Source organism: Drosophila guanche, unplaced genomic scaffold, assembly GCF_900245975.1.
Source record: "Drosophila guanche unplaced genomic scaffold, DGUA_6, whole genome shotgun sequence".
Taxonomy (NCBI): domain Eukaryota; kingdom Metazoa; phylum Arthropoda; class Insecta; order Diptera; family Drosophilidae; genus Drosophila; species Drosophila guanche.
In genome coordinates, this window is record NW_022995743.1 from 12,812,983 (window position 1) to 12,840,226 (window position 27,244).

A 27,244-nucleotide genomic window follows, 5' to 3' on the forward strand; every position below is an offset into this window, starting at 1 on the left:
AATAGAAAAAGTACGTTAGAACTTCTTCAACATTCACTTTCATTCTTTTCGCGTTCTTTCGCAAAACTCTAAATATCGATATGCACGTCACATATAAAAATGGAAAAGAACACCAATGCACCGATAGTCACATCACTGTTTTACCACCACCCCAAACAAACTTATTTTAATTCGATAAAGTTAACAACACGATTACTGAAAAGAAAGAGGAAATAAGGGGCAGATGCAGAGGCAGAAAACAAAAGTGAAATTGACGATAACAAGGGCAACATGGAAAGGGCTGTGTGCTTTCGGCGCGAGATCATTCAAAGTCAGGTGGCGGCTTCACTTTCGTTTTCATCTCAACCTATTACAAAATACCAATACCAATTCACATGTGCCGCCGTGCATAGATATGCGAGTGTGTGTTATTTGTGAGTGCTGGTATTTAGTATTTACTGTTTGATTTGCATAGTGGAACGCTGGAAAAAACTTGTTTCCCCTCTCTGCTTTTGTTGTTTTTAGTGCTTTTTGGCTTTAACACGCGCGACAAAAATGTTTCTGCATTTAAAAATGTGAATAGTAGATTTCCATAAGTTGTATTTCTTGATTTCTGCCCAATATATTATAGATATGAAAGTACATACATACATATGTATAGATGTGTGTATGTTCGAGGTGTGCGGTGTGATCATCGCTTCATTAGCAAGTTAATTTTATTAACGCTGCTTTTGTTGTTTTGAGACCTAAACAAAATTTGGTCTCGGCCTTTGAATTCGTTGTGCAGCAGAAAGGTTGTGCATACATACATATGTACATATATCCAATGTCTTATGTAAAGTTTAATGTGTTTGCTTGCTTTTTGTTGCTGATTAATTAAAATAAAGCCGCCATGCGGTGTGTTTTTTTTATATACATACATACAAAATGCTAAAGCAATTACATATGTACATATGTGTGGATGAGTGAACCACTTTATCCAATTACTCTCAAACTGTGTGTGGTTCTTTCATCAGAACAACAGTTAAAGCCAATGTTTACTGTCCTTTCGTTCGCCGAAACAACCGCAAATCTGGGTTAAGAACTCTTTTTAAGAACACGATTTCCTCTCAATGGTAAACAGTTAACCCAATATTTATCCTGCTTTCGGGCCGGCATATTGTTTATTGACATTTCACTGACATTTTAATGCTTGTGTTAAAAATCGACAGAGTCATCCCAAGGCAGCAGATGTAGTGTACTGCAAAGAGCCACAAAAAGGTTGCCAAAAAAGGCTAAGCCATAAAAATTGCATACCCCCTTGAGGGTAAGAAGTCGAAATCAACTGCAGGTGCAACCAAATTTGCTTTTGACGGTTGATTAAATCCATACCCGTATTTGTTTTAACTCTAGTCAAACTGCAAATTTATTCACATTTTCCTTACTTTTTGCAGATCTCTGCCAGAACTCAACATAAGCGAAAATATCTGGGACGAGCATATCTTCGAGCAGATTAGGAAGGCACCCGCCATCGTTGGAATCGTAATTTTGTGGTCTATCTATAAAAAAAAACTGGGGTGACATTTTCTGTTTAATTCGCAGATCTCTACTACAAAACAACAGATTCGAAAACAACTAAAAACGGGAGCCCCATGGCAGAGATAATGTTGACAATCTTTAGATCTCAGCGACTTTTTTGTTAGCTGCACGGAAGTCTGGTACGTGTTTTTATTTTTCTTTGGGCTTTATTACTAAGCGCATCCGTTTCGACTCTTTTTTTCGTGACAATTCACAACAGTTTAATTTTAATTTCGAGTTTTTAATTTTGAACACGCATTTATTGTGACTGTTCTTTTGATCAGAAGAGACCTTCGGGTAGTTCCGGCTTGTAAGAGACCCCACGAAAGAAATCTCACGGCTCGAAAATGCCGTCGACGCCATCGAGATAAATTAGCATGGGGTGAATCAGCCGGAGTTTGGGTATCTTTTTCGGTTTTTTTCTGCTGCTCTTAATGAAAATACACACAAAATATGAGCAGAGATAACACGACAACGACATAAGCAGCAGCAACAATAACAACTGAGTTCAGGGAATATGACTAAAATATACTTTAAAGCAAGGGTCGAATAGGTACGTACGCTTGTTCATTTCTATTTTGCCGTGCCAGTTTTATATTTTTTGTTTGGATAATTTATACAATTATTTGCATTCCTGGGGTGCAGGCGTACACGAATAGCCGTGTTACCCTGAGCAAGGGTATTTATTTATTAAACACCATATGTAAAACCCACTCACCTTGTGCGCTGACGCTGCAGAAGACCAGACAGAGGCATAGCCAGATGATGGTGCCGCCGGGGATGTATTCGAAGAAGCTATGGCAGAGGGGCGCCGACGCTGACAGCGCCGGTCGCTTCACTTTGCCAGACATTGTTTTTTGGGTCCAACTCAAAAATGTATCCAAAATGTTGGTGTTTTATTTGTAATTTGCGATATTTTTGTTGTTGTTGTAACTTTTTGTTCAGCTTTTTTATAAGCGCTTTTGTAAATTATCGTTAAGTTATCTGTTGTTCGGTATTTGCATTTTGTTATTGTATAATTTTTTAATTGATGGCTCAAAAGGCGAATTTAGTCGGGAGCGAGAAATTGTTTTTGGTAGGCTGTCGGACGGGTTTTCTGGATTGCGAGCGTTGTGTTTTGGCGTAAACCGTTAAGATATATGCATATACATATAATTAATAAGAAGGTGATGATTTTGTGGATCTAAATGAAAGGGTTCAAGGCAGTTTTGCTTCTTCTACTCTCTGTATACAACTAGAATTCTGTGTGAGTAGGCTAAGTTCTGTACATATGTATATGGAGGGGCCTAATGATGCTCCAATGTCAATGGACTCGTTCAAAAAGTATATATTTAAATGGCATGGAATTGTAAAGAAAAGAGATCAACGCTCCTTGGTTCTTAAGCCATTGATTGAGAGAAGATTCAACTGAGAGCAAAGCCAACTTTTTGAAATTCGAAAGATATAATCTCTCTGCATTCCTCTTTGATTAATTTCTACTTATCCAAATTAGCCATTAATTTATTCTTCATCAAAAATTGATTTTAAATTGATGTACTTTTTAATGGAATTTATTTTGCGTTGCTTTCGCACCGTTTTCTTCTTTCTTTCGTTTTTTGTTTGATTCACTCTTTCAGCAGCACGCGAACTTGCAAAAAATCTCAATAAATTTTCACTTGTTGCTCTCGAGCACTCTGTCAAAAGAATAATGGCAGCATTCACCTTGAATCTGTCTTTGCCATATAAACACGGGGCATATAATATATGGGGTTGGAGGTTCGTTTTGTTTTTGTTTGTTTGTTGGTTAGTTTGCAATTATTTATGTGATTTTTCGTTTCGTTTCTTTGATTTGTTTGCTTGTGCGGCTGTCACTGGTATTTTTCTCTTCTGCTGTTTGCTCTTTTACCTCTAGAAACTATCGCCGTTTATCCGCCAATGACCTTGGCTTAGCTAATTATACAAATATTAATAACTTTTAATTAACTTGAGGGGCTTCTTTGCCCCATGCACAATTCCTATGCATTTTATGGAAGTTTCTACTTAATGGCTGAGGCCAGGCAACATATTGTACATTTTACACAAGAATCTCAATGCTATAACTACGAGTATGTAGATGGATGGGTATTTCAATGGCTGTGGATTGGAGAAACGAGTGCAGTGCACCGTGCACCACCGGCACAGTGGGACCACACAAGCGATAGTCCATGCAAAGTGAAATTTTCAGCTCCAGAAAAGGAGTGGGGTCACCAGGGGCTGGCAGGGAGGCGGACACGGAGACGCGGTCACTTTTTATGACGCCCGAATCAACAACGGTAATGTAAAATTACGCGCTTTGCATACGTAAATGACAAACGAAAATCCCGCAACGTAATCGACGCAACGAACCCGATCGACGCACTTGCTCCGATCAGCGGCACAGAGACAGAGACAGACGGATACCGATTCAGAGAGGGAGGGAGGGAGAGGCACTTACAAATCACCGACTTGACGATATCGTTTTTGGTGGCAATCGAACGACATTCACTGTGCCAAAACCAAAGAGCAACCGGCGGCAACAACCAAACTGTTTCGAATCAAACTGAAGAATGACTTGGTGGAAGCCCCACCGAAAGCCAGCCAAAGACAGAGACAGAGCCAACAGAGCAAGAGCAGAGTGGCTAAAACACGTTTAAGCCAAGAAATGTGCGGAGAGCGTGAGCGAGTACCATCAAGAGCCACCAGAGAGGGTAAACGTGAGCGCGTGGCAGTTACAGCTGTCGAGAGGCTCCCGCTTCAGTTCGTTTGTAGTGCAGAAGAAACTGTGCTATTTGATATTTTCAGATGTTATACATTTAAATTTAGTTTGAAATTTTAACAGTTCTCCGTTCCCTTTTAAAGAAAAAGTTAAAAAGTTGTTTAAAATGCAGGCCGAATTTTCAAAAATTAACTGGAATGGCTCTTGGTTCCCGTTTTAGCGCCCTCTGTTGTGTAAAGAGTGATGCAGCAGGGTTCATGTCTTCGCTTCAAGCTTCGTAAAATGGCATGTAATATGTATGTAGGCTGTAGTTGCTATGCAGCAGAAATGTCGAATTCTTTTATCTATTTGTTGGACTGAAAATTAAATGAAAAATAACGGATTTGGATGTTCAACAATTTTCCTGACAATTTAATTTACTGTACGCTTTGCAGACTACAATTTCAAAGTTTGAAAACACCAACGCATGTTCATCAACTGTATTTGGTGGAGCATATTGGGAGGGGGGCGGCATGTTAAATTAGCTTAATTTCCCCATATCCTTTGTCCCTGTCCCAAATTGTGTGGTTTGCCCATTTTAGGTCGCATCTCGGATAAAGCAGATAAATTACATAGCCAAAGAGCCGAGAGATGAGAACACGCGTAGAGCAGCGCCCTGATTGACAATAGATGGTCTGCGGGGGGAGGGACTTGGGACTTGGTCATGCGGCAGCCGATGAAGCAGGAGAAGAGTGGGGGGAATAGCTGCAGGGCGATTGCTGGGACACTAGCTGCGTATGCATGACATAAGCGCAACTCTCAGCAGGAAATATGCAAATGATGCGATGTCACAACCATGTAAGCGCCTCGAGCTGGAATACGGAAAAGCCGCATTGTGCACCTGTAGCCCAAAGGAGTGCAGTGGCGTTGTGTCAATGTCCAATGGCTACTCGGGGAAAAGAGCGCTGCCGTCTATCGTTTCTCGACTGTTATTTCTGCCCGCTACAGATCTCGAACTCTCGCGTTTTGCTATTTTTTAATCTACTCGCTGCTGGCGGCAGCTGCCACTGACAAGCCATCTTTTTCGCGCAATTTCACAATTGCCAAAGCAATAGGAATGAGACAGAAATAAAAAAGAAACCTGCTTATGACATAATCCTGTCAGAATTCTCTCCAGAAATATACGAAAACTCCTTTATTCGAGTGCTGCTCGGCCATGGTATGCAAGGAAATCTATTTTGTGAGTGGATTATTTGCGCACAAGAATAGTATTTTTTGGCACCGAATTTTCGACTTTCTTTTTTATATTATTACTTTTGGGTTTGAGTCGTATAGTCTGTCCTTTTACCCACTGACGTACAGAAGCCATGCTGAAGCACTCAAGCGGAAAGCGCATTGGGTACATTTCTTCCTGTGGCGAGCGAAGCAGTTGAGTCTTCTTTAGCTGTCCGAACATTGGCTATTACGTTTATGATGCGTGCAACGTACATCCAGAGATGATTGACATCATTTTTAAAACAGAGTTTATAAATAGGCAGGGAACATAAATGTTCCACAGATAAATATTTGATATTTATACATAGACCATTATGTCAGCCGATTTACTTTGTTCCCGGGTTCCATGCATTTGTGAATTTGTGTCCCTGGACCCAGCAAACATGCCCTCAAAACGTGATGCCGTTCAAAGCGCACATGTGTGTGTTTACCATTCAAATTTCATAACTCAAGTGCTTGAGAAACGGTTCGAGAACCAGAAAGAATAGAGAGGACCCAGAGGAGAGCACAAACACGTACTTAGCACACAATTCAGACAGTGATTTGTCATTATTTTTGCATGCAACCGACCGGAAACGGAAACCAAAACGAAAACTTGGCCGCACTCTGAGCTCCAGCTTTTCAATTGCAAGTAAAACTTGGATGTTGGCTTACAACTTTGTGGGCATCTTGTCGAGAAGCAAAGCAATTCGAACTTTTCATCGTTGCAGCTGTTGCGGGGCGGATTCCTTACCCAGCCCATTGCCGCTTCCTGTGTGCCCCGCTGATAAATGAACGACCAATGATTTGGCAGGGGATGCTGACCCATCAAACTCTTCCGCGTCTGTCGTTCTATTTTGGCAACAATGTCAAACCATCCTGCAACTTTCATCGAGAATACTCTAGACATGCATCCTATCCGTTTATCCACTCTAAACTAGAAGACAAACTTCCTCATGGCAGAAACTGTCAAGTTTGAACTCAATAACTCAATAGGGGACATTGGGATAATAATATTATTTGATATTTCCTGCAATAAAGTATCCGCAATTGGCATCGATTGGTAGCTCCAGTTTGTATAGTTTTGAATAGATATACAATCTTGATCGATTTCTTTTGTTTTAAGTCAACTTTGGCAGTTATTTTTTCAATTCTGGAGGCCTGAAAGTCGAGAATTTTCATCAGCTTCCAGTGATGGAATTGCTCCACTGACTGGAGCTAATTTGATTGAAAAGGGTTTGTGCCCCATTCTGCCAGCCCGTCTGGCCCTTTATCCCACACAACAGCCAACAAATAAAATCAGCGAATCGGAAAAAAGATTTATTCTATCAGGGTCTCAAAAGTTTCACCATTTGGACGCCTTTTGCTGTTGGGATAGCGAGAAAAGTTGTTCCGAGTCTGACAAAAAATTGAAATTGAAAGGGAATATTAATTAAATAAGTGTCTGCAGATCATAAAATTAGAATTCACTCGGATAAGTACACGTCAAATACGTGCAAATGTATAATTAAAGTTAGCACAGAAATCTCTTCAACATTTTGTAAAGACAAATAATCGTGTCGTATCGTAATGATGTGGATATTAAAGGCATTTGACCTTTGGCAAGCTAACAAAGAAATCTTAAAATGAACGTTTTGACATCTTTATCGATATTCCTTTGTCTGTAGGCAAATGCATAAATCGAGGCACCACGAATGTGACAATTCGAGCGAATGTCCTTTTTTACTATTTGCTCAAGTGCCGGAGGGCCGAAGGCCGATGCCTCATGTGTGCTGTAAGCAGGATGAGTGCCACTCAGTTGGTGATGCGGGTCCAAAACTCAAACCAAAACTAACACGTGCCACTTATTTCCTCTTCTTTTTATGCTCTCTAAACTTTATTTACTCGTAAGCCGGAATCAGCGCCTTCACTTTAAGTGGGGACTTGTGTGGGATGTGGCATGTGGATGTGGTTTCCATCAATTGAACCTGGAGACTTTAAATATTTAATTGCTTAGTATCCGTTGTCTGGTCTGCCTCTTGCTGAAATTATTTGGTGCCTTAATTAGATGTCAGACGAGGCTGCATGCTTGATGTCACTCAACTGGCAGGTGCGGCTCCCTCTACCCATTCCCGCTCGGCTAATGATGGAGCCAGCTCATATGGTGTCAGATATCGGAGGTTTTCCCTGCTTCTCCAGCAATTAGTTGGCAAGAAAGTCGTTGCTCCGCACCCTCCCATCTTCAAGCTCTAGGATTACACGCTGCCAATGGATGGGGCCTGGCTCTTGCGGCTTGTGGTGTTTGCCAACCGCCAGCTGTGATTGCTCCCAAAAGGGGCTTAAAGGGCCACTGCACTGCCTGCCACTAGACCATTGGGTATCAAGTTGTAAATGCCTAAAATATTTTGGCAGAGCCGAAATGCCAGCGTTGGCCAGGCGGAGAACGTTAAGTCAGATGAGTCGACCCGGTCGAGTGGCCGATAATATACGAGTGACGATATTCTAGCCAGAGATTAGGAGGGAGGGGTGTAGGAGGTCCTGGCACGGTTGTATAATTTTAGCTAAATATAAATCAGCAGGTGGTGAGTTTTGGCTTCTGTTTCTCTTCCAGGGTGATAAAATGAGAATCGTAAAATGTTGTGGCATACGTTGAGGAAATATCTAAGCAGGATGTGCAGGATGAGGGAACAATTTTCAGTGTTGAATAATTTCTAAGGTCAAAGTTGATTAGATTTGTGCTCAAGTGTTAAGTTTGTAATGACAATATCTCACACACAAGTCGAGAAATATAGTTTCCCAAATCTTGTAGACCCTAATAGGGATTGTAAATGTTTAGCATATTGCCATAAGTATATTTTCCATTACTCTGATCCAATTTAGGCATTTAAAATGCATAGCCAGCTGTCAGGGGCATCAAACCAGGAGCCGGCTCTCGTGTCCCAGACGATGCCGTCACCCACAAAGTCGGGCGACAAAACGCCTACATAAGAAAGTAACAAGCGAGGGCTATCATTGTACGCCGAGACATTTGATACCCTTGTGGAAACATCATTCCCATGGCAGTATACATTGAATGGTAATCTCTTTAAAAGGACACGACTGTAACGACCTTCTCTGCATTGCAAATATATGGAAAAAATCATTATACCCTTTGTAACGGTATACTCTCATGCATATGTCTGACTCACACACAGAGATTAAAAACGTGTGTGTTCGAGACACAAGAGTGCCCTCCGGCCTATTGAGTGCCAATTTTTATGTGCCTAATGCGTGTGCATGTGTGTAGATTAGTCCTACTCAGAGCAATTTACGATTAGGCCACGACTCTTCGTCACGCCGTCTCCACGAATCATTGACTCAGACCGCCCTCCTCACTGCCCTCCCCCTTCCCACACAAAGCACAACAAAATTGGAATGTTGTTAAGCTGCTGCTGTGCTTTGCACCTCGAGGACCGTGCTTACATTTGTGTCTTTGTGTGCGTCTCAAATCGTTTTATTTATTTACCACGCCAACAATTCTCCATTAACCCCCTCCTCCTAAATCTCATGCTCCAGCTAGCTGCCTTTCCGCTACCGCTCCCCCCCCCCCCCCCAAGAAATGTTTAGTGGAAGGTGAGGCACATGTCATGTTTGCCATTAGCTCGCTCTCCCGCGTCATTCAGATACTTTGTACAGCTTCCGCGAATATGCCTGCAGCCTTGAGTAGACTGCCTTACCATCTATTTAACATGTCTTGGCTCCACCTACTTGTCTAGGCTCACTCTGCCCTCTCTCAAGTAGATATATGTATGTTTTATATGGCTTTAGCCTAGCATTATTATTGTTATTGCTTTTCATGTTGTGTTTGTCTTTGCCTTTTGTTTTTCTTGGTGTGCGTGTGTTCCGTGTTGTTCCATTTCTCATTATGGCCCCTGTCTCACCTCTCTCATTCTTATTCTCACTCTCCCACTCTCACTTTCTCCCTTAGCTTTAGCACCTTGTACGTGCTTGAATTTGTTTTTGTGGTTTTCAAGTGTCACTTGGCGGCGAGGCGCATGGGCGTGGGCCGCTACTTAAATGAATATTAACAGTCGCTTAACTTAATTCACTCTCTTAGGGCTCTCTTAATTGGCTAAATAAATAATGTAAGTATAATCGAAGCTGATGAACCATTAAATTTGCAGTAATCAAATTAAATCCGGTTTTTGTTTTCGGTTTCCTTTTGCTCCCCTCTTTTTCTCTTAGTCCGTCTTCGAGTCCATCAGGCCAAATAAGTCCAAGGCTCTATCTAAATCTAATCTAGATCTAATAAGGAATTCAAATTACTGCGAATATTTCTGTATATTAATTGGTCCAAAAGTGCAAAGTACAAACTTTCAAACCACAACATCTTGAATCATCCAACCAAATGTCCAATAAAGCAACGAAAACCCGTTGCCATTTTATCGAGCAGGCGATTGCTAATTAGACCAACGGTTATTTTGCAAGAGTGGCACAAATAGAATTTCCGCCAGACAAAATATAAAAATATCAAAATAATCACAATAACAAAAATAAACTTGATATTTGAGACCACAAAAACGCGGGGCGCCACAAGAAGACACAAAATGAAAGCTGAAGGGTCTGTCCTGGGAACCGCACAAGGAACGACAAACACTTTGGACAGTTAATAAAGCCGGGATAAGCACGCCTCGACTTGGCTTGATGACAACTTGACGCAGTCGCTGAAATGCCGCTCCGCCGAGTGGCAGCATACCCATGATGGTTTATTAAAAGTGAGCCGTCCAAAGGGAAGAGAAAAATGGAATAACAAATAAAAGACATTTATTTATATATGTGTTTAATCTGTGGGTGGTTGCCAAGGCAGCGATAAGACAGGACCTCTCACGATGTTCGGATGATGGGCAGGGACATGCAACCAACGCAATCGCAGGACAGACACAGGCATAACCTCATCACGTAGCTGACAGATCAACGTACTCCCGACGCGTTCGACATGTTCATGGGTTAATTTAATTTCTGCAACTGTCTCGCTCGAAAACACCACCAGCCCGCAAGGCAACAAAAAATGCCATCGCCGTTAATGTGCGTCCGATTTAAGCTTATTGATTTGATGGCACATTTCATTGGGACTTACGGGCACCACAGTGCCGTGCCCAAAGGAAATTGATTCAGGAAACGGGCGTGATTTTCCGAGGTGGATTTGCTGCTATTTATAGAAGGAGTCCACGGTTTGACTTTACTGAGCTTAAAGTGCGAAGCCTAATAAATACATCCATTAGGTTTACAATATTTTTTGCACGAACAATGAAGTAGATTTTTTGTAAGCAAAAAGTCATGCATCTATCTATACTCTTGACGTCAATCTCTTTTGGCTGAAACCCGAGTAACGGCTGACTTTTTGACATATTCCAGAACTTTTTCCCATCCCAGATCCAATCGGTTTTTAATAGAATGGCAGAAAGTCAAACGAATAAAAAACCCGAGCAACGAACTTTCAGAAGGGCCTGCAATTTGTGGTGGGACTGTTGCGATGCGAACACTAGATTATGGCGACTCCACCTTTTCTGCTTGCGGCCAAACCAATTAATCTGCGGGCCTGTCCCATGCAGAACCGACAAAAAAAAACATCCCACAAGGAGTTGTTTCCCTTTTCTCTTTTTGGGTCACGACCGGCCTGCGCTGCTTTGCGTTTATTCGTATGACCAAAAGTTTTTGCTCAGGGGGTGCGGTGCTTAAAGTTGTCTGCAAGCTGCTACACAGGATGGTCTGAGTAATTTAATTTCCCATAAATTTCCATGACTTTTTCATGGCATAAAACCTTGTTGTGGTTCCAGTTATACCCACGCATCTTCTTTCAAATGACAGCCGAGAGAGTGGGCTGCCAGTGACAGTGGCAAATAAAACGGAAGAACTGTTTCTCAACGCACAATTTACATTTATTTTATAACTGATTTCTGGCACATACAAACATATTTACAAAGTCACTGTGATTCGATTTAAATGTAACATATAACATGGCGTATTACCACACATTTTGAAATATGTCTCTGTTAAATTGTTTCGCTTAACGCCGTGCACACGGCTGTAATACTTTAGTTTGGAACAGACACAGTTTACGTTAGGGCTCAACCCTATGACTAGACACATAGAAAACGAATACATAACTACGCTGGTGTTTGTGTAGGAAGTATATACAATTCGAGGAGGTCACCAACTTTGTTTTAGTGCAACTTTTTCTGTGGCTTACTTTGAAACTGATGAGGAGCCTAAATTCTACTGCGAGAAGACGTTAGTTAGCTTCAGGAATAACTGAAAAGTAAAGCTAAATTAAATCGAAATCTTAGCTAGAGTATATATATTTTTTTTAATTTAGCTGTTAGCTTATTTTGTTAATTTGCCAATCAGGTGATTCGGGTCCTGCCTGACTGCCTGCCTGTAAACTCCCTTAAAAACTAACTTTTTGGCTGCATTGTGCTGGTACTTCAATTCAATAGCGACTGCTGCTGCCTGGGTGGCTTTGTCCGCTGTCCATACTCGTTCAGCGGCGTAAATTCATAGCCCGGCGCCACCTCAGTGTGAGTGGTCAGATCCACGGCTGAAATTGGGGCGCCATTCGGCAGCGTGGCTATCGTTGTCTCCTGCAGCCGGGAGCTGTCAAAAACGAGGGTGAGATTACTGACTTTTGGGGCGTGCGTGGGCCAAAGGGCATGGATGGACACTCACCTGCGGATGGTGCTTTGATAGCAGGAATGCCGCGACTGATAGCGCTTCGAAGCGGTGCTGGTCAACGAGGTGTCCCGGTGCATGCAGAATGTGTCGTTGGCTTGGTTCCGCTTCTTGCGGTGTCCGTTCGCACCGCGACAAAACAGATATCTGCAGGAGATGTCCCAATGAGAATGCAATAGAGTCGCCACCAAACGGAAGGTATTGTACTTTTCTCGGAGAGTGTGTCTCTGGCAGTGTATGTATGCATGTGTGTGTGTGTGTGAGTATGAGTGGGCGTGTCCGTGGAAGTAAATGCATAAAAAAGTAACGAAATCTGACGGCAATCTGGTTTGGTCATCAGTGGTTGAATGGTCACTGGTAATGTTGATTACATTGGCAATAAATGTTGAATAACATAAAAAGGAATACTTTGGCGGACATGAAAATGTAATTGAAAGTACTTGACCCAACTGTGTGAAGTTTTATCAATTGATACAACTAATTTCGAAGGCTAAGGGTCAAGGATGTTCACCTTAAAGAGCTCTTCAAAGGATAAAGATATAAAAGAATAAAGAAATATCAAAAATAAACATTTCCCATGGTAGCTGAATTGAAAATCAAAACCAAATAACAAATCAATGGTTAAGCCAACTGAAAACGAACGAATAAAAAACCGATTCAAACTCAAGTCAAGTGTCGTCCCAGCTATGGGTGTACATGTGATAAAATACGATATGATATGATATGATATGTATGTGATTCCCATTTGTGGTTGTGGTGTGCAAGCAAGAGCGACGTTTCAAGTTTCGTTTGGTTCTGTGGGTTTGGGTTTTGGTATCGTTGGGGTTTGAGTTTTGTTTTTGGTTTAAGGGATACAAATTGCAGTTGTCTTACGCTTACAGTTACGTTACTGGTTTACTGGTTTACTGGTTTACAGTTATCTATTGGTTTGTTATCGTAATCGTTACCGGGTTATTGGTAATCGTTTGGGCATGCTGTCATGCTGCTGGTTGTGGTGGTGGTGGTGGAGTGATGTGAATGAACAAGTACCTATTGAAATGCTTGCGAAAGGCGCCGCTCACAAAGTAGAGGGCCACCGGGTTGGCACAGCTGTTGGCGAAGGACATGCAGTAGGCGGCGATGCGCAGGACATGCCAGTATGCATTGTAATCATCCTGGGCAGTGGGCCTGCAAGTAAATATAGACACGCACACGTGAGCACCAAGAGCATCGACTGGTAATGGAGATATCAGCGTTGAAATTGATTGTCCCACACCCACCGCCACTGTCGATGCGAACAAGTGTCGAACAAATGGCAACAACATTACTCATCCGCAGGTCCCATCGTCAGCAACATCCCTGTGTCCCAGGCACGGGCTGCTAGCAGGTTCCTTTTTATCCGCATGACAAATTGACTCTTCCATCCATGCATTCATGAGCAGCTCCCCAGCAGCTTCGCACAAATCCCTTTCACAGTTCATAAAAGCACTCACCAGTAGTAGAACCAAAGGAAGAAGACGTGGTAGGGCAAAAAGCAAATGCCAAAGATGACAACAAATGCCAGCACAGTCACGGCGACTTTGCGACGGGCTCGAACCTGCAACAAAAAGAATGGGCGAACATTGTTATATTCTGTTAAAGCATCAGCCGAGGTTCCATCTAATTCGTGTGACCCACAATTCCGTAACATGTATGTCATATGTAAATTCATCGCCAAAGAGAGACAGAGAGAGAGTGGGAGTCTTGAGGGACTAATAATATGGATGGGGATTTCCAAACTATTTCGAGAGGAGATCTTTCTGGGCATACTCTTCGGAATAATGGAAATTAAAACAAACAACCCTCCATGGTATTTCCCTTATCAACTGAGTTTAACGCAAAGAAAAAATCATTACTTTGGCCATTTTGGTATAAATATTTAATGCCACTTAAGTTGGAAAAGGCTCGGGAATGTTTTCCCACCATTCGAGAGTATTTATAAAGGTTTTGCCTACTCACCTGTCGGACAGCTCCCTGAATTTCGCCAGGAACACTCGCCGTGTACATCAGGTGCAGAGCAATCAGCACATAGAATACGGCTATAATCACCAACGGGATGGCATAGTAGACCAGGAAGTGCAACAGAACCATTGTCTTGGCATAGTCTATGCCCCAAGTATCCGGGTAGGGATAACAGATGTCAATTGCCTTTTCCTTGGTAAGTTGAACATGCTGCAAGAGTCGCAAAAGTGAAATTAATTTTACGAGTTGCGGATTATAAAACGTGCGAAACGTGCCTTGAGATAGCTTCCGATGAGGGCTGGCAGACCGCATATAATGGCCAAGAGCCAAATGGAGACAGCTATGGCCAAGGTCATCCGCGTGGCCCGTCTTCCGCCTCCTGGAAGGAGAATCAAAGAGATGTTGTATTCCACTCAGACATTTTCTTATTGATTTCTTACCATGTGCGTGAAACTTTCGCAATGGATCGACAATGGCAAAGTACCGATCACCGGAGAGGGCTGTCAGTGTGAATACCGACACACCAATCGATACATCCTTCATGAACTCTGACACACTGCACAAGAAGCTGCCATAGGGCCAGTACTCAACGGTGTAGACGGTGGAGGCCAATGGCACTGTGGTTATGATGACCAACAGATCCGCCAGGGCCAGCGAAAGTATATAGCTGGAAGAGACAATTTATGTACGTTTAAAATGTAATGTCGTGCCAAGGCGGCTCCCTAATAGATTTATGCTTTACTGCGAGAGATAAGCAGGCTGACTTTTGCGTGGCAGACAAAAGTCTTCCAGCACGTGCTCCTTCCAGTGTGATACAAATTCTGCGCATCGTTGATTTATGTTGCCGAAGTTTTAGGCAAATTTTTGCGAGACAGTTGTCGCTGACTTGGGCCCAGTGCAATGACCTTTAAAATGATTTATAAACTTAAAGCTTTATTAAGCCGATATAAGAACAGAGTCTAAATAAGTTTCTCTCTCTCTCTCTCTCTTAAAATGCGAATGGACGCTTAAGCAAGCAGTAGAGAAGGGTGTCATGTGCCTACATGCTCTTTCGCAGCTGAGATGGAAAGTAGGAGTAAGAGAGACTTGAGAGTTAAGCACAGTTATCTTTTAGCATTCCCAAAAGGGCTACGGCACACTTAAACTCTCGTCTCTCACAGTGACAGCAAATAAATTGCGCATGGTGGCAATTCGGTCCGTGATCTCATATCGTAATTTCGCTTTTATCCAACCACTCCGGTTACCATAAATAAGCTGCATGTGGCACTTTGTTTGCCACGTTCGCTGCCGGAAATGCAACACCAAATTACTTTTTCTGTGGCTGCGAGCGCCCAAGCCGATAAGGGTCTGATTCGGTCTGGTCTGGCATTTAAAGTCCCCGTGTTGGTTCGAAAGGGGTCTGCCGCCTGACTACGAAATGCAATTTCAGCGTAATTTGATCAGTTGACATTTCCTTTAGACTTTGGCTGAACTGAAGAGTGCCATGCAGCATGTTTATCGTGCCCAGGACTGTGTACGTGGCATGGCTTTGGCTTATTTCAAATATGTTTTTCCATCATTTCATTCCATTCCTCCTTCGTTGATTAGTTTGTAGTAAATTCATAAGGTCAGTTTCCATTCCTAGCCAACTTAATTTGAGTGGAGTGCTCGGGCGTGTGTGCGCTTCAGTAACTGTTCCATTACAAGTGGCGGCTCTCTTAGAGGTAGAGTACATGCGCTCTTAAGAGTATCTCCACCAACAAGGTGGAATATTTTAATTGGCCACGCCACAGCTGGCCTAAGCTTTTTTAAGTGAATTTAAAGTATTTTTTTCAGCAAATCTGCCTAAACAGTTACTTTGATGTTTCCATAATCCCATTTCTTGCTCTTTCGTACAGTCTCCAGCCTTCACATTCTCGTATGTATGTATGTATGTGTTTATACATACACTACACTCTTGCTGAGGGACACCACTGTTACTTCGTTTACTCTTCATCACTCTCGTACACTCCACCGCATCCTCATAGTATCCAGCTGGTATCCTACTACTACATACACATGCCAACAGTCTGAGCCACACGACTGTGCTTAAACAGTTACTTATCTTCGTTTGCTCTTTAAGACTCAATTCTTATCCCTCTCGCACTCTCACTTCCTACACTAGTTTCCCCCATATAGTCTCCTGCTGCCACTTACACTGGTCTCCCCCAAAACCAGGCAACATAAGGTCATCGTCTGAAAATCATATTTGTCTCCTAGGCACAAGGGCACAATAACTTGATTTATGACCCACAATTTATGCAGTACTAAAATTCACCCTACCCACACACACCCACACATCACAGACATGACTAATTAGTTGCCAGTGGGGGGGGAGGGGGAAAAATATGAGTGTCCCATTCTGTTTCTCTGTGCGAATGTTTCAACAGCTGCCAATCGATTCCGATTGTGTAGGGGAACTTTAAGTAAATTCTGGCAGGAGGCGGTAACAACATTTTCATTATCATCCCTGCGTCTGTCCTCCTACAACAGCCCACCACTTAATTAACTGATGGATAGCCACGTTGCGGTTGGCGTATGTGGCCCCAGAGGCTGGCGGATAACTTTTGCGGAAACTCGTGACACTCTCTCCTTTGCATGCATAATTTGGCGCACACTTTGGTCCATTGCTCAGCATGCTCGTATAATTAAATTCAATTTAAGTTTCGCATAAATCAAAAACTCATTTTCCAACAAGCCTAGCGACGAGAGCGTGGACACGTTGATGCCCTGTAATCGCTTCAGGATCTAATTCCAACTTATGCAAACAGCTCTTTGGCTCACTTTATGAGCTTTCACTGTCTTTTGTATGTAAAGATGTCTGTTTAGGTCATGCAAATACCGTGCACAGGGGAGGACATCCACTCTCCATTTGCAGGGTATTCAAAGTTTTACTATTACGGGACTCACGTGTTTGGAACATTCCGCATCTGACGCACACTCAGGAAGACCACAATCAGAGTTCCATTGCCCAGGACGCCAACCACAAAGATCAGGGCAAAGAGGATGGGCACAATGTAGGTCTCCGGCCGCCTGCCGTACGGCACATAGGGGGTCTCGGTCACCGGCACGCCGCTGCCATTGCCAAGGCCTTCGACGAGTGGCATCCCAGTGGCCGTTGCCACGGCCAGCTCCCAGAGAGCTTGCGTGACGTTCAGCGGAGTCGACGTCGACCCCCCGTCAATGTCAAGAGTCCTATGCTGCTGGTCCGTGTTTATGCCCGAGTTCATCTCGATGTCGATGCTGCTAATGACGTTGACCAGGTTGGCTATCATTGGGGAATCTCCGGATATCCTCCCGCTAGCTATTTTGCTGACTCCGTACGATTGTGCTCCGTTCAATGTTGTCTCTTGCTCGACAGGAAAAAGCGGATTTGTTTAAGCATAAAAGATTAATTTATTTCATGGCACGGCTCGTTGCTCTTCGCTGGTTGTTGCATGTTGCACAGATCTCTGCATTCGATGCGATGCTAGTCTTTCTGCAAACAGAACAACAAATGTATTTGTACCATAAAAAGCATTCATGTGATTTTGCTGTTGATATTCCTGAAAATTCAATTAAACGGCTTTCGATTCTTATGGTTTTCAGAGTCATTGTTTAAAAGTGTGGGTTTAATTTTAGCAGGTTTTAAAATAGTTAAATATTTACTAAGCCGTGGAAATTTGATTCCGAAACTAATCATTTCGCTGAACACAGAAAAACAAATGCAATGTTGGGTAACTGGAACGAGGATAATCACATTGCAGACACATTTCCACTCTTCCGTCAGATTGGACACTCTTGCTAATCTCCTTGGGCATCCGTAAAGCGCTCAGCTTCGCCATGTTTTCCTTTCCCTTGGCTTCCGAATTTGGCATTCTCTTTTTGTGAACAAAATTCATTCGCATGCAAGCTTAAATCTTCAATTAAAGCCAAGAGCCAAAGAGGAGAAGCATCTGGGAGATGCTCTGAGCTGCCAAATGACTGGCAAAGCTTTAAGTTACAGATTTATGGACGGGACGTGGGGGACTCGCGGCTCGTCTGCCACTCCAAGGAATGCATATCCTGTCATTACATTTCCAGCCATTAACCACACACAGACGCCCACAGACAGTGACTCATAAAACGTAACTGACGCCCCAGAAAACTTCAATGGCTGCCACCAGAAGCTGGTCCTGGACCACATGATCAAGCGGGTAAGGAAACTCGGCGTAATTGAAATCTCTGCGCTTCCTTTGGCCGACTGTCCGCCCTGTCATTTTTTTGCACTAAAAATATGAATGGTCTGCCATTTCCTTTGCCCAAGCAGGTGAGTTTTGCACTTCCATTGTCAAAGTGCATGGAGCCGTCCTGCCATTGAAAGTGTTATGGAAAAAGAAAGAGACCCGTATGAATGCGTTTTGTTGTTTTGCATAAACCAGAAGCAGCCACAAAGTGGCGTCGACCTCTCAGATATGCAAAATACTCGCACTTGGATTCTGGATTCCCAGAGAGGTGAAAGTGCGTGAGAAAAGTGTCTCCTTTTGTGGCAATTTCATGGGTTTATTCAACTGCAAGAGATATTCGATGATAGCAATGATGGTTGAACTATTCCATTTAGTTTCGATTAAACGCAACCTTTGCACCCGGCAAACGACTTCAAATTAAAATTAGAATTACCTGAGAAACTAGAAATTCCATTACGATCCTTTCGCACAGCTCAGTGTGCAGACTTTTGCAGGATGAGCTCCGCAACTTGGCACAACTTTATCGTTGCCTTGAATACCTCCATTCCCCCATCTTTAAGGTAAGCAAGCGAGGACAAAGTTTTCAGTTTTCCACAAAATACAATGTACACCCATGTACCACTATGCAAGTAGTTGAAGTTCTCTGAACTACTACAATGAGTTCCAGTTTTGAGTGCCATTTGTGCCTGCTGCTTCATGTGGCAATTTAATGATAAAATTGATTTTTAATGAATTGATGGCAACAATTAGCTCGTGACTAATTGGACCATATCATATCATTGTTAATGACAAAGTAATAATAAATCTAGCAGCCATTAATGTGTACCGTTCACTTGATCGGTTCTATCCAGTTGAAACCATAATCGAGAGGAGCATCTGTTGACCTTTGTACCCACGCCTTTAATTTTCAAATTAATTATTTGTATGGCTTTGAGTCAAGCCAACAAATTGTGGCAATATGAAATCAAGTTCCTTGTTGTGTTGGCTGCCAACTGCGAATGTACACAGCGTCTGCTGTAACGACTAAAATGGCCAAAATGTAAATGAAGTTCCAGAACAAAGGCGAATTAATTAAGTGATTCCAAGTGCTGTGCCGATAGAAGTTGCGCCCCGACATGCCAAAGCCGAAACTGTCTAAAATGTCAACAACTTTCGCCCTGTTTGTGCACTCTTCTGCTTGCCCCTTGGCCCGTTACTAACTTGTTAACAGAATTATGTCAGGGAAGGAGTGCAAAAGTGCAGTTACACTTGTAGTACAATTAGCTAATTGAATTTTTGACATTGTCGGGACCTTGTGATTAATTATTGCGTTTAAAGTCCATCGAATATGAGATGTGTGTGTGTGTGTGGCGTAAATACAATGGAAATACATTCATAATTCCAATTCCAACGAAAATGGAGCTATTTTCGGTTTGTCGGCCTGCCATTAGGTTGACAAGTAAACCTGTTAGCCCATATCAATAACTGGCTTACAACCAAAATAAACCAAAACAAAAAACGAAGCAGCCAAAGAGAAAAACTGTTGTGATTTATGACAGAGGAGATGGCCTGCAGAGGGTCCGCTTATCTGGTGACCATCTGGATGTCAAATATCCATGGACTTGCAATGAGAGTGCTCGCCCTTTTGGATACCCTTTACAGATCATAATGGATGGCATGCAGTTGAGGGATGCTGGAACCTTGCACCTAAAATCAGTCAGACTTAAGAATTATATAAATCGATTTTGCACCCAAAAGATTTAAACATTTTGCACTCTAGAATACCTTTTGGTCTTCTCTGCGTGCGATGATGTTTGCGAGTGTATAGCTGGGAAGTACATTTGATAAATCAATGCAATTTATCAGTTGTTCAGCTGGGGACACAACGCCACTTAAAGCCCGCTGCCCCGCTGCCCGGGGGCAGTACTTTTATCTTAACAATTTGGCAAACAGTAGCCACACACAGAACAGAACAGAACAGTAGCGAAATCTTATCTGTCAGTCGTTTTGGGACTTAGTGCGTCTCATAATAAATGCAGTTAAGTCGCCTGCAAATGTTCGGGAAATTGTCGTGGGTGTGGCACCCATTTTTGGAATAAATAACGCGGGCAGGGTCCTGGGTGCTGCCCTTTACCACTTCCCACTGTGCGCAGTGAAGGGGAATTTTGTTTTATGAAATATGCGTTACCTACACAACATAATAGCAATACCAAAAACTGGGGGGACTGGGACTGGGGCGACAGGCTTTGGCAAAAGATTTGCGAGGGCCATTTGTTTTGCCGCATGTAATTGAATACGCGGCAAGCGCCAGGTTGTATGCTACAAACAAAAAATGGGCCCCACTCTTACGTTATTTACTAAAAAATAATGAAAGAGCAATACAAATACGATTATCATTTTTCACGACAACAAAATTGAAAAACTGTGAAAAGCTTTCACAAAATTGCCATTCGTTTGTCATTTCAGAAATCCAATGAATATAAATATGAATTTCATTTAATTTAAATGACTCTTTCCGCTGTTCATTTCTTGTCTCTGAGCTTAAAGGCAATTCAAATGGAATCCAGTGCCCTGTTTAAGAAGTAGTAGAATGGTAGTAGCCCCCAAGTACCGGGATGCTCGAGCGTAGGCCAACCACTAAGGAAAGGAACGAGCCATAAAAAAATCAAATTTAAGCTCCGCTCAAACCATTAAAATACATTGTCATAGTTATATTTAATATTATACGTTTAACATCGCCTCCGCATTCCATTTCATTTTTTTTCCAGCTTATTTTTGTGTGTTTTTTTTTTCTGTGTGTCCCCCGCGCTGGCAGGCAGGCAGGCCTAGAGGAAGAATTTAAACGATGGCTTGGATCGGCGGAACAATTTTGATTGTCATTATCCAGATAAATTATCGCCCAAGGCAATTTCTTTATGAAATTCTTTCGGCTGTAGGCCCAGAACGAAACAACAACTAAAATCGATTGTCAACGCAAATTGCCTTGGACCTATTATTAGAGCTCGTAGGGGAAAAATGGCCCCCCCCCTGCTCAATCAATGCGGCAAAAACTTTAAATTGCATGCATATATAGTACATGCCCGTAGCCGCATGGCAAATTTAATAACCAGGCAGGAACATTCTACGAGCACTGGCATCGGAATTAGATGGCGTTCTGGCCCCTCGTTTGGGCTCAATTAAAGTGCATGTTGTGTGTTGAAATAGATGGTTAGTTTTCCCACAAAGCCATTGCAAATTGTCTGCCAACTTCTAGGAGTGTGAATATAAAAACTTCAGCATGGCATGGCATATTAGTTTCCATCACGCAACAGTTGCCAGCAATTTGATTTTCACAACAAAAAGAAGAAACAATTCTCTACGAATTTGTGTACGAGCATGAAATACATTTATTTTGGCGTTTTTAATATACTCGTATATTTAGAGCAACATTATTTATTGTGTGTTTGTTTCTCTTGTCTGATGATTTAATTAAATCATTCGTCAGAATGATCACGTCAGACTGCATTATTTCATTGCAGTTTATTTGCTTTCGTACATTTCGCTCCGTAGTAAGTTCTAGTAGCAATCCGGTCCTGCCACTGCCAGGAACTATCCCGCTTTGGTTGTTCTTTCCTTTTCTTTGTGGCGCTCGTTGGGTCGTACAAATGAAGTGCCCCGACACTTGATTTATGTACTCAAGTAATGGTTCTCGACTGGACAAAAGTAATTCGATTGCTGTTGCGGGTGACAATTTAAAAGACAACACACAAAAACACAACAAGGGAGTAAGGAGACAAGACTGGAACTTTAAATGGTTTGGCCATTAACACAGATTGATGCCCTATCTGCAGTCATAGAATAACTCGCTGGGTATTATGGAATTTTGCTTGCAATAGCACAAGTACCCGAAAACCTGTTAGGGATTGCTTTCACGCGATTTTCTTTCCATTTTTCACATGCTGGCAATTTTGGTGTTTTTCTGCTTTGAGGCTCTGGCCTTTTTTCTCAGTCCTCCTTTCATTATGTTTGCCAAGATGAAGCAGAACAGAACTTAAATGGCAGCAATTTGCATAATTCAGCAGCATTCGCCTCGAAGCTCTTCATTTTCATCCTCTGTATTTTGGACGTAGTTTGTTGACACATTTCTCGGATCAGCATCATCAGTCGGCTTGGCTTGGCTCGGCTTCATCAGTCAGGCAACAGTTTGCGCACCCCTGCCCCTGCCATCGCCGACGCCTCGGCACATAAATTTGTTAGATGGCCGCACTTCTGCCTCACTGCCATCCCATTCCAGAGGCCTGTGGACATCAGCACATATATCATTTTCATTTTGTAATTTGTCTCCCCCCACCACCACCCGCACCACCCGCACCACCCGCACCACCCGCACCAGCAGCTTTGTCTTTGGTCCCGTCACGAGCCATTTTGTGCACAATGGCCCCCAGTTAATTGGTTGGGTGCTGCTCCTGCTGGTGCTGCTGGTGCTGGTGCTGGCTTGGGGGCGTTGCTGGGCTCTGGGGGTGTCGACTTGTATTGAATTACATGACAGCTGACATGAGGTGCTAACGGTGAGGAGCCGATGCCCCTCGGCGAGCTCATTAAACGTGTGAAAAGTGAGGGTGGGAAGAGCGATTTGACTTTAGTTTATGAATTAGACGTTGGAATTCCTTGAAGTCTATGGAATTTTAATCATCCTCCTCTGATTCAGACTACCGTCTGTGCAATTAAAGAAATAAAACCCAATCATTTAAGTCACTAATTAGTTATGGCTCCAGTTTCAATAATGAGTTTCCGTTCGCGAACTTTCCAGCTCGCTTTTGCCAACCCAAGTTGAAGGATTACTGGAGGAGCTTTGGAGGATTATGCTCGGCGGGAGATGCCAATCAAACTTTTGCGTGCATCTAAATTTGGTGGCAACACCAAGCGATAAATTAGTTTGAGCTGAGAGCCAAGACAAGTGCCAGAAGCCTCTGCAGCACAGCTCATACCACGAGTAGTGTTGCTTGCCTGACATTTCAATTAATTTCGAGGGCGGGACGCTTATCAAAAGCGTTTTGCCAAAGGCCAAAGTGCAATATTCGCCACGTCTGACTCACTTACGAGTTATTTAATTAATGAGATGGAATCCACAGCAAAGTGAGTAAAATAGAACCGCCAAGGACAAAAGCAGGAGAAAAATATTCTCCCATTCAATATTGAAGCTTTGCTCGAGGCCAACCCAGCGGTTTCGTGTTACGCAAAAGTTAATACATAATGCTAATTGCATATCGGCCTGGCCTGGCCTATCCAGGCCTGCCCTGTAAATAATAGTATACTTTTGCAGAGGAAGGCCAACTGCAGCAGTCAAATGTATCTGCCGCATCATCGGGATGAGTTTTCTGCAGACGTCATTTGCCGCAGGGCAAAACAATACTTTTCCCAATCCCCTCCACTGGCACGTGCCACTCTGTCGACAACGAATCATTCTCACACTGAGGCTTTGGGTAGCAATCTCTGTGAAGACAATGAAAGCTTGCACAGCGGAAGTTGAAGGAGAGTTCAAGGAGTCCTGCTGATGCTTTTTTATTTGCAGCTGGAGAAAGCGCTTTCCCCATTTGTGCTATGGGAATAATAACTGTAATAAATATATACGAATGAATGAACCTTACTTTGTTCCTCTCTCTTTGAACTTTCTCAATTAATTCATTTGCCATTTGCAGAAACAAAGCAATATTGCTGGGGCAAGAGATTTAAATCAAAGTTGGACAACAATGGCCAGCACAATTGTGTCCCATCATCCCTTGCAACGGACAGGACCTGCCAACAAAGTCGAAAAAGCGGAAAGACAAAGGAGCAGAACACTTGACAAGTTTCGCATCATTACTTGGGTGTTTTGTGGTGATTGGTTTTTGGATGATTTTTGCCATCAAGTGGGGGGGATAAGCCCGTCCGTCGAGTAATGAATTCCACACTTGAAGTGTCAGGCAAACACAATTATTTGACGACGTGTTTTGTTTGGTTAAACGAAGCTCACACACGAACAAACTTTATCAAACTAAAAGAGAGAAATAAAAGTAGCTACAACTAGAAAACTGAAGAGTCTTGGGGCGCTTGGCGTTCACTCCCTTACATTTCAATTAAAGTTTCATTTTAGTTAAAGTTCGATCCAGTTCCCTTGATTAAAATGTGAAAACTGTTCACTGTTTTCCTGCTAATTAGCTGCACTTGTTTGTTGCCAGACTTTCAGCTCCGACCCACAATTGTGTGTGCAGCAGCAGCAGTCAGGCAGCACACGCGCGAGACCCCACGAATGTGGATTATAAAAATTTATGACTCATAGAAATTAAACGACTGTCATTCGTACATATTAGCGTGGCCAAATTAGTTTGTCTTAGCCGCTGTAATGCGGCCCAGAGAGATGAAGGCAAGAGAGAGGGAGAGGGAGCGACTGTGTGTGTTGTTTTGTGGGTGTGGCGATATGCCATGACTAAGGATTGCTCCATATCGGATTCCTATTGACTGTAAATTAGCCAAACAAAAAGGCAGCATTTTATGCATAAACTAGGCCAAAGGAGGAGCCCCAAAGATGCATATCACATCATTGTGTGTCGGAAGGGGGTGGCATTTGCCAAACATAAATCAGTGGCATAAATATCGTGTAATAAACATGTTTCCAGGGATGAACTTTTTATGGCCAGGCTGCAAAGGTAGCCAGGGTTTGTGCTCCTTATCTCTGCGAGGATTTGTTCACTCGAACAATAAATTTAAGCCCGTTTTGCCGGCGTTTACCATTACATTATACTATGAAAACTTTGTCTTTAATTGAACTTTTGCTGCTGATGATGGCTGGCTGGGTGTGTAGGGGTGATGTGATTTTACGCTTCTCATTTGCTTCTGCAAAATGTTGGCAAGGTAAATTTGTTAGTTATTATAGGCGTCCAAAAGATAACAAAATCCACGAAACACAGAGCTAAATATAGGCTGCCCCAATAGCAATGTGTATGTGCGGATGGTTGGGATTTGATCAATTTGCATGGTTTGCAGGCTCTTTGTTTATATTTCTTTTTATATTGTTTTGCTGTCGCGTCCGTTAATTGTAAACAGATTTGAATTCGACAGACTGGTAGATGGATCGTGTCATGAAGCACGCCCTCGTTTATATTACGCTAGAGCATGTGATTAGCCAATATTATTCTTAGTGTGGTGGGTGCTGTTGGGGGCTGAAAGAAGCGCCATAAACCATTGAGATTCCACCATGATCTTGTAGCTCTGGTTAATGGTCATTGCCTCTGGCCGTGAGACCGTGAGACCGTGCTGCCAAAGGCCAATAAATGGCACGCGCCATGCCCTCCCTGCACTCACATTTTAGTGTCGTGTCCCATTTTCCATTTTCCATACCCCATGCCCCTGGCAACCCGTTCCTGCCCCCATGCATATTTCTCTCCTCTTTTTTTCTGTGCATTTTCAAGTTGCCGGAGCTTGTGTTGTTTCGGTTTACCCTCTTTTCTTTTCATTAACTTGGGCTTGGGAGTTCTTCTCTGGGGTGTTGGCTTGTGGTCTGGCTGGCAGCATGAAAAGGGTGTTACCGAGACCCAAAATAAAACACGAACACAAGATTCTTCCCTCCGAAACTGTGGCTTCACTCAAACATTAATGGCCTTGGGGTCTTAGAGTGAGATATAAACTTGTTTTCCCTGCAATTTTTATGGCAGTTGCAAGGACTCCGACTGCACTTCTCCATAAGGAACCGCTTCAGCTATCCAATCAATAAGAAAAATTGCACAAAGATGCAAATTTCTAAGGATAGTTTTCATATGCCAGCCCACGCGATTTATAGAGCCAGATTCCAAAAACAACGAAAGGCGGAAACGGAATAAACACATGCCGAAGCGAACCGGAAAGCGAAACAGAGCCACCAGAACGGACAAGAACATGATTGTTTTATGACTTCTTTCAGCTTCCTGTTTCAGCAATTTCCAGGATAATGGGTACTGAAATGTCAGCTGTCAGAGGCGTCACAAGTGATTACACGAGCGGAATTAACTGATCAATTTATAATTTAATCATTTCCGACACCGCGGATAATGCACTCTTACACTTACCTCAATTTGCCATCTTTATTAATTATGCTTACATCGGCGTAAAAGTGTTTTCCGTGTTTTAAGCAGACACACGCGCGCGAAGCTCCCCCATGGTGGCACTCGCAGACAGGATACGGAAGAACGTAATGTTAAGTGGGGAAACACGAGCACGAACACGCTCAGCACTTTGGCCAAAATTTTGTTTACACGGCGTCAGAATTCAATAAATTGATTCAATTCAGTTTAGCACTTGAATCGTATCAACCGGATATTGGCCTCAACGCCCGAGCTCATGGCAACTTTGGCACAAATTTCAATCAAGTATATTTTCCGCACAAATTGGCTTCGTTTTAAACTGTCCGAGCAGAGGAAACGCATGCGACTTGTTGGCGCGCGCGAAAGCGTTTGGCTGGCTGGCTGGCTGGCTGTTGGGGCCAACACACTTACGCGCATACAACATGATCCGAGGATTGAATGGGCGCCAAATTGGCAATGGACTTTCGGGAACTGGAACTTGTTTGTTTCTGAAATGCCGGTAGTACGGAGCACGCCTGCGCCGCAACAAGCTGCGGGCTGTAATGTTGCCACTGATTTCCATTCCCGGCCAGTTTGAAATTTTAATTTAAATATTGTTGAGCTGTCGAATTAATAGTAAGCCAATTGTATGGCTTTGTTCTCGATGATTTCGATTAGCCAAATTGCAAGGGTTCTTTGGGCTACACCAAACCGTGTCAGTTGCCCGGAAAAGCCTGGAATGACATGAGCAGCATGTATTGGACTTAACGGCTAGCGCAAAGAGCATGTTGCCAACTGCTGCTATGGACAGATATCTTTAGTCATCCAAAAATACGTTT

General features: G+C 42.9%; 2 protein-coding genes and 1 long non-coding RNA gene across 8 annotated transcripts in view; 1 reads left to right on the plus strand and 2 right to left on the minus strand.

Moving 5' to 3' along the window:
* Positions 1–4,105, minus strand: part of LOC117591819 (mucin-5AC) — a 32,521-nt gene extending 28,416 nt beyond the window's left edge. Inside the window, exons 1-2 of the mRNA XM_034285156.1 lie at positions 3,989–4,105; positions 2,255–2,632 (exon numbers count right to left, since the gene is read on the minus strand). Coding sequence (XP_034141047.1) covers positions 2,255–2,387 — 133 coding nt within the window. The 5' untranslated portion in view covers positions 2,388–2,632; positions 3,989–4,105. The remainder of the gene's footprint in view (positions 1–2,254; positions 2,633–3,988) is intronic.
* Positions 136–27,139, plus strand: LOC117591827. Of its 6 annotated transcripts, none has more exons than XR_004574490.1 (5): positions 136–413; positions 1,413–1,500; positions 1,561–1,676; positions 23,141–23,470; positions 24,030–25,159. It is a non-coding gene; the product is annotated as an uncharacterized LOC117591827 (long non-coding RNA). The 6 variants fall into 6 exon arrangements; XR_004574489.1 differs by having other exon boundaries at positions 23,141–23,466; positions 24,030–25,158; XR_004574491.1 differs by lacking the exons at positions 23,141–23,470; positions 24,030–25,159 and adding exons at positions 9,429–9,585; positions 9,686–10,678.
* LOC117591826 (neuropeptide CCHamide-1 receptor) lies at positions 11,420–26,487 on the minus strand. Its single transcript, XM_034285164.1, has 9 exons — positions 26,412–26,487; positions 17,078–17,645; positions 14,590–14,816; positions 14,425–14,528; positions 14,147–14,359; positions 13,642–13,745; positions 13,199–13,336; positions 12,167–12,316; positions 11,420–12,094 (listed from the first exon to the last, which is right to left on the minus strand). The coding sequence occupies exons 2-9, from the start codon at positions 17,440–17,442 to the stop codon at positions 11,926–11,928; spliced, it is 1,470 nt and encodes a 489-aa protein (XP_034141055.1). The 5' UTR covers positions 17,443–17,645; positions 26,412–26,487; the 3' UTR covers positions 11,420–11,925.
* Positions 27,140–27,244: the final 105 nt, after the last annotated feature.